This window comes from Salvelinus fontinalis, chromosome 1, assembly GCF_029448725.1.
Source record: "Salvelinus fontinalis isolate EN_2023a chromosome 1, ASM2944872v1, whole genome shotgun sequence".
Lineage (NCBI taxonomy): Eukaryota > Metazoa > Chordata > Actinopteri > Salmoniformes > Salmonidae > Salvelinus > Salvelinus fontinalis.
Window position 1 is genome coordinate 68407059 of NC_074665.1, and position 8133 is coordinate 68415191.

At 46.6% G+C, this 8133-nt stretch overlaps 1 protein-coding gene across 1 annotated transcript in view; it reads left to right on the forward strand.

The window, feature by feature from the left end:
* LOC129860666 (Na(+)/H(+) exchange regulatory cofactor NHE-RF1-like) overlaps positions 1–8133 on the forward strand; it is a 45924-nt gene extending 37791 nt beyond the window's left edge. Inside the window, exons 2-6 of the mRNA XM_055931299.1 lie at positions 775–945; positions 2584–2737; positions 3940–3983; positions 6979–7077; positions 7654–8133. Of these exons, the coding sequence (XP_055787274.1) occupies positions 775–945; positions 2584–2737; positions 3940–3983; positions 6979–7077; positions 7654–7812 (627 nt within the window). The 3' untranslated portion in view covers positions 7813–8133. The remainder of the gene's footprint in view (positions 1–774; positions 946–2583; positions 2738–3939; positions 3984–6978; positions 7078–7653) is intronic.

An 8133-nucleotide genomic window follows, 5' to 3' on the forward strand; every position in this document is an offset into this window, starting at 1 on the left:
CAACTGTACACCTTGACTAACCTGTACCCCCTGTATATAGCTTCTTTACTGTTAGTTTATTTAGTAAATATTTTCTCAACTCTTTTCTTAACTGCATTGTTGGTTAAGGGCTTGTAAGTAAACGTTTCACGGTAAGGTCTACACCTGTTGTATTGGGCGTATGTGACAAATTACATTTAGATTTGATAGTATGTAGAAGCAAGTATATAGCTTGGAACAACTATAGTATTCTTAGAGTAAAACTGCACTATGCTTGCTTGGTCAGTGACTACTAACAGCAGTTGGTCCAATATTGTTAATGTCTATTTTCCTTACTGGCTGTCTCTGTTCCACATTTCCACTAATAAAACACAGGGTGACGTTTTCCTTTTCCAAGATCCTCCTCTGTGGCGTAAACCTGTAATGGAATGTTCCCTCCTGTTCTTTAATACATTGAGAACACAAACTTAGCTTCTTGGTGTTTGGATGGTTGCTGAATGCTACAACACTCTGGATATTTGTCACACTAATGGTGTTCTAACCTGATTTTAATATCTCCATTTCATCTCAACTGTTGCTTTATCATTTGGAATTGTTGGGTGCTTATTTTTTTATCTTTGCTAATCACAATCTTCTATTTGTAGAGGAATATGTCTGAGTGACAAGATGGGATGTGTCTCTGAGTGGCGAGATCAGCACATCGACGCTGTTACATGGAGAGAGCAGAACTAGACATTCTCTCTCTCTCATCGATCTGTGTGCTTAACTAGATCTGTTTTCTCCGTCTGTCCGCAGGAATCGAAGGCAGAGCTGCGTCCTCGTCTGTGCTCGCTGAAGAAGGGTGCGACGGGCTATGGCTTCAACCTGCACAGTGAGAAGTCTAAACCAGGCCAGTACATCAGGGCTGTGGACGAGGACTCTCCTGCTGACAAGGCTGGCCTCAAACCCCAGGACAAGATATTACAGGTACGTCTTTACTGTACATTTTCCTTTACACACACACACGCACGCACGCACGCAAGCAAGCGTGTGGACTCCAACAGACACAAACAGCGAATCTGTACATGACGTTTTTATAAACCCAACTACTTAGCAGCAGTCCTCTTATCCCCATCTCTAGGCCAGATTAGGAATGCAGGGCAATATTCTTCTGGTACGGTCTGTCCACCCTGATGAACTTTACAAACATGATGTCTTTGTCTGATCTGTTGTACAGACAGTAGGCATTGCCGTGATCATCAGACAGTTTAGGGGTGTGTTTTGCCTGACAGGTGGGGACGTGGCATGTGCTGGAGGAGGAATGTGTGTTGTAATCCCATTATATCAGTGGCAGAGTGGTCAAATCAAAATCTAATTTTATTGGTCACATATTTTGCAGATGTTATAACAGGTGCAGCGAAATGCTTATGTTTCTAGCTCCAACAGTGCAGTAATACCACACAATACACAGAAACCCCCCCCCCCCCCCAAAAAAATATTTAAAATAAATTATTTAAAATGAAGTCCGGAATATAAATATCTATTTAATGTTGTGTATGGACCGTATATCAATAGAAAGGTGTGTGTACAGCAGTAGTTATCTAGGATGAGCGTTTGAGTAGAATACAGTATGTATACATATGAAGTGGGTGAAACACTATGTGAACATAATTAAAGTGACTAGTGTTCTATGTCTATAGGGCAGCAGTCTCTAAGGTGCAGGTTTGAGTAACCGGAGGGTAGCCGGCTAGTGACAGTAACTAAAGTTCAGGGCAGGGTACTGGGCAGAGGCCGGCTAGTGGTGACTATTTAACAGGCTGATGCCCTGGAAATGGAAGCTGTTTTTTTCCCGTCTCTCAGTAATAGCGATCAGTACTGGGATTAGGCAATGCACTACTGGGAAGTGTGTGTGAGTGAGGTAGAAATGGAGGGAAAGTAAGGGAGAGAGGGTTATATAAGGCCTGTGGTGTTAGTGTGTGTGAGGTAGAAATGGAGGGAAAGTAAGGGAGAGAGGGTTATACAAGGCCTGTGGTGTTGGTGTGTGTGAAGGGGAAACAGTCTTTTGTTCTTGACCTTTTTATTCTGTTTTTCGGGCTCTTGGTCCTCATGTTGTAATACTACCAGTTAATCCACTAACCGTGTCTTTGACCTGCATTACACTCCAGTTACACTGACTTCAAACGGTGTGTAACAAAGGTCAAGGCTTTACGTCTAATGCTTTATACTAACCAGGGACATGTTTATGAGCTATCATTCTTAGGTATGGTAACACACACACACACATGGAGGGATCAGGGAGAGGGTGTATAATGGCTCTGTTGTTTGCTCAAAGTGTGGGAGTCTGGGAGATTCCAGAATGGTATTTCCACCTCTTTTCTCCCGCTGGAGTTGGACAGGCAGTCCTCCGTCTGGAGGCAGAGCTTAGTTCCTACAGCGCCCCGAACCGTTTAGTTCAGTTTAAACCTCCGTGGGAGGACTGAACTGTGTGTTATAGTCCCTAACCACTACACCACCCACAGCATGGCTGCATTTACATCAAGTCTATTGTCTCAGTGTTCTCTCTGTTATTGTTGTGGATGTACTGTACTTTGATAACATCATCACTCTTCTCTCCCCCACCCCCAGGTTAACAGTATGTCAGTAGTAGGGATGCAGCACAGTGAGGTGGTAGCAGCCATTAAGGCCGGGGGAGATGAGACCAGTCTACTGGTGGTGGATTGTGAGGCAGAGGCTTTCTTCAACAGCTGCGACATCATTCCTACTGAGGCCCACCTCACAGGTACACACGCATACACACTATTTAATTGAAAAACAAGACAGACACACGCAGGCGGACGGACGCAGGACGGCACACAGGAGGACACGCAGGCGGACAGGCGGGCGGACAGATGGACACGCAGGCAGGCACACAGACGGGCGGACGGACATACGCACGCAGGCACACAGACGGACACGCAGGCGGACAGACGGACACGCAGGCGGACAGGCGGGCGGACAGACGGACATAAGCAGGCAGGCACACAGACAGACGGGCAGGCAGGCGGACGGACGGACGGACATACGCACACGGACAGGCAGGCGGGCGGACGGGCAGGCAGGCGGACGGACGGACAGGCAGGCGGACGGACAGGCAGGCGGACGGACGGACGGGCAGGCGGACGGACAGGCAGGCGGACGGACGGACATACGCACACACACAGACGGGCAGGCGGACGGACGGGCGGACGGACGGGCGGGCGGGCGGACGGACGGACGGACAGATGGACGGACATACGCACACAGACGGACGGGCAGGCAGGCGGACGGGCGGGCGGGCGGTATATATATGTATATGTATATGTATGTATATATATATATATATCTGTGCATGTATGTATGTATATATATATATCTGTGTGTCTATGTATGTCTGTGCGCGTGTCTGTCTGTATATATACCTGTGTCTGACTGCATGCCTCTGTATGTGCGTACATATGCGTCCGCCTGCATGTCTGTCTATATATATATATATACACACACACACACACACACACACACACACACACACACACACACACACACACACACACACACACACACACACACACACACACACAGATATTCACAGACAGAGCAGCGTTGTTGAAGTTAATGATTAAACTGAAGTTTGGGTGGAGGACTAGCTGGCTGGCATCAGAACTAGAACAAGGCAATAAGCCTTCTCTTTAAAGATGAAGTCATTGCAACCGTATCCACAGTGACAGCTGTGGTGTGGAGGAAGCAAAGGGCTCTAAAGATCCGGGACAGAGGAGTCAAACCCTTTATTCAGATATCTAATTTCCACTATTTATTAGTCTGATTTAGTCAATACCACTGACCTCATACAGCACAGGAGTGAAGGGAGGACTGTGGTTCCAAATAAGGTGTTTATCTGCCGTTTGTGTCCCCATTCCTTATTAACAATGTTAATAAAACAAAATATTGTCCTGCTGTTTCCTCTAGGACCTCTTCCTGAACCTGTGTCGGATGGAGGAGCAGAAGAGGAGGTGAGGAGGACTGTGTGTGTGGTGTGGGGGAAAATCCACTCGCCTTGTCTGGCTCGCTCGCTCACTCTCACTCTCTCTCTTTCCCGAACACTCACATATTTCAGAGCTTTAATTATTTATTTGGTAAATCAGAAAGCTAAATAAGTCTTTGGCTAGATAAGATGGGTGTGTGATGTCAGTAGGATCATTCACTATAATCATACCTCATTGAGAGCAGACGGGCTGAATGTAGGGACACTAAGACTGTGTCCCAAATGGTACTCTATCCCCTTAAAAGGGCACTACTTTTGACCAGAGTCCATTTTGTCTCTGATTAAAAGCACACTATTACTTTATAGGGAACAAGCGTAGGGGATTGGTAGTGATGACATCGTGGCTGGCCCTGTCGCCATGGTAACTGTCAATCAGAGTGGTGGATATAGTGAGCCAGTGTGCTCTCTCTCTGCCCAGCCCTGAGGGAGCCTCTATAATTCCTGAAGCCTACTGGTAATTCTGTTAATGAGAAGAGATGGACGAGAGCTAGTCTGGACCCTTTCTAAAATGATCTGCTGCAATTGTTGCAACCCCTATTACTAGCCTGTTCAACCACTTTTGTGTCGTCTGAGATTCTCAAAGATTGGAAAGCAGCTGCGATCATCCCTCTCTTCAAAGGGGGGACACTCTTGACCCAAACTGCTACAGACCTATATCTATCTTTTTTTTTTACATTTACTTTTACCCCCTTTTCTCCCCAATTTTCTTGGTATCCAATTGTTAGTAATTACTCTTGTCTCATCGCTACAACTCCCGTACGGGCACGGGAGAGATGAAGGTCGAAAGCCATGCGTCCTCCGAAACCCAACCAAGCCGCACTGCTTCTTAACACAGCGTGCCTCCAACCCGGAAGCCAGCCGCACCAATGTGTCGGAGGAAACACCGTGCACCTAGCTTCCTTGGTTAGCGTACACTGCCCCCGGCCCGCCACAGGAGTCGCTGGTGCGCGATGAGACAAGGATATCCCTACTGGCCAAACCCTCCCTAACCCTGACGACACTAGGCCAATTGTGCGTCGCCCCATGGACCTCCCGGTCGCGGCCGGCTGCGACAGAGCCTGGGCGCGAACCCAGAATCTCTGGTGGCACAGCTAGCGCTGCGATGCAGTGCCCTAGACCACTGCGCCACCCGGAAGGCCTCTACCCTGCCTTTCTAAGGTCTTCGAAAGCCAAGTTAACAAACAGATCACCAACCATTTCGAATCCCACCGTAACTTCTCTGCTATGCAATCTGGTTTCAGAGCTGGTCATGGGTGCACCTGAGCCACGCTCAAGGTTCTAAACGATATCTTGACCGCCATCGATAAGAAACAATAGTGTGCAGCTGTATTCATTGATCTGGCCAAGGCTTTCGACTCTGTCAATCACAACATCCTCATCGGCAGACTCAACAGCCTTGGTTTCTCAAATGACTGCCTCGTCTGGTTCACCAACTACTTCTCTGATAGAGTTCAGTGTGTCAAATCGGAGGGCCTGTTGTCCGGGCCTCTGGCAGTCTCTATGGGGGTGCCACAGGGTTCAATTCTTGGGCCGACTTTCTTCTCTGTATATATCAATGTCACTCTTGCTGCTGGTGAGTCTCTGATCCACCTCTACGCAGAGGACACCATTCAGTATACTTCTGGCCCTCCAGACGAGCTTCAATGCCATACAACTCTCCTTCCGTGGCCTCCAACTGCTCTTAAATACAAGTAAAACTAAATGCATGCTCTTGAACCGATCGCTGCCTGCACCTGCCCGCCCGTCCAGCATCACTACTCTGGACTGTCCTGACTTAGAATATGTGGACAACTACAAATACCTAGGTGTCTGGTTAGACTGTAAACTCTCTTTCCAGACTCACATAAAACATCTCCAATCCAAAGTTAAATCTAGAATTGACTTCCTATTTCGCAAACAAAGCATCCTTCACTCATGCTGCCAAACAAACCCTTGTAAAACTGACCATCTTACCGCTCCTCGACTTTGGCGATGTCATTTACAAAATAGCCTCAACACCCTACTCATGCAGTCTATCACAGTGCCATCTGTTTTGTCACCAAAGCCCCATATACTACTCACCACTGGGACCTGTATGCTCTCGTTGGCTGGCCCTCGCTTCATACTCTGGCTCCAGGTCATACACTGGCTCCAGGTCATCTACAAGACCCTGCTAGGTAAAGTCCCGCCTTATCTCTGCTCACTGGTCACCATAGCAGCACCCACCCGTAGCACGCGTTCCAGCAGGTATATCTCACTTATCACCCCCAAAGCCAATTCCTCCTTTGGCCGCCTCTCCTTCCAGTTCTCTGCTGCCAATGACTGGAATGAACTACAAAAATCTCTGAAACTGGAAACACTTATCTCCCTCACTAGCTTTAAGCACCAGCTGTCAGAGCAGCTCACAGATCACTGCACCTGTACATAGCCCATCTATAAATAGCCCAAACAACTACCTCTTCCCCTACTGTATTTATTTTGCTCCTTTGCACCCCGGGTATTTCTACTTTGCACACTCATCTACTGTCAAATCTACCATTCCAGTGTTTTACTTGCTATATTGTATTTACTTCGCCACTATGGCCTATTTATTGCCTTTACCTCCCTTATCTCACCTCATTTGCTCACATTGTATATAGACTTATTTTTCTACTGTATTATTGACTGTATGTTTGTTTTACTCCATGTGTAACTCTATGTGTCGAACTGCTTTATCTTCGCCAGGTCGCAGTTGTAAATGAGAACTTTTTCTCAACTTGCCAACCTGGTTAAATAAAGGTGAAATAAATAAAGTAGGGCACTGCATGGTGAATCCTGACCCCTTGTGGCTGCTGGTGATTGGTGTGATTTCAATGTACTGGAATGTGTTTCATAGGTGTGTTTATCTGGTGTGTGTGTGTGATGCAGGTGAACGATAATGTGTTTGTCTGTACAGGTGAACGATAAGGTGTGTTTCTAATGTGTGTGTCCCCCTATCTCTACAGGTGGGGGTAAAGCCTAAGGTGTCCGTCAGTTCGTCTACATCCAGCGCTTCCTCCACTGGCTCTCTACCAACAGCAACTGCCAGCACCCCTCCACCAGAGGTGTGTGTGTGGACATGTTTAACTAGACTTGTAAGGGACCAGAAGTATCCACAGCAATAGTAAACAAACATTTAGCCAACTGTGGACATTTTGTTAGTCCCTACAAGGTAAAATTATATTTCTAGGGGGTTTATGGTAAAGGTTAGAATTAGTGTTAAGTTTTTAGGGTTACAGTTAAGGAAAATAGGATTTTGAATGGGACTGAAGCGTGTACCCACAAGGGTAGTTATACAAGACTGTGTGTAATTTATTTGTATTTATATTTAACCTTTCTTTAACTAGGCAAGTCAGTTAAGAACAAATTCTTATTTACAATGGAACAGTGGGTTAAACTGCCTTGTTCAGGGGCAGAACGACAGAGTTTTACCTTGTCAGCTCTGGGATTCGATCTAGCAACCTTTCGGTTACTGGCCCAACGCTGTAACCACTAGGCTACTGCCGCCCCCAGTGGTGAACATGTTTGTCAGTGGAATATCTAATGAGTAACTCTGTCTCTCTCTGTGTCTGTCTCTCTCTCTCTCTGTGTCACTCTCTCGCTCTCTGTGTGTGTGTGTGTGTGTGTGTATCTGCTTGCAGGTACAATTCCAGGTGGTTCCGGCTAAGGAGTCTGATGCAGGCCTAGCCCTCAGCATGTCTCTAGCCCAGGCCAAGGAGAGGGCTCACCAGAAACGTTCAGCCAAGAAAGTCCCTGCCATGGACTGGCGCAAGAGGAATGAACTCTTCAGTAACCTATAAACCACTTATTTCCTTCCTCCTTTTTGTCAACCTTTTGCTCTCTCCAAACGTACGCATACACACACACACACACACACACACACACACACACACACACACACACACACACACACACGTCAAAGTGTTATTGGTTGTGATTTCACGATTTTCATCATGTGTTAATTTAGGGGTTTTCCACTCCTGAATAAGAAACAATGTAATTAACAATTAGAAGTTGGAAAAACAATCTACATTTGACCTCTAGTAGAGTAAGATGATGACAAAATAAGAGATTATGGGATGCAGGGAAAATGATAAAGGAATAAACATTGCTAGAAAGTG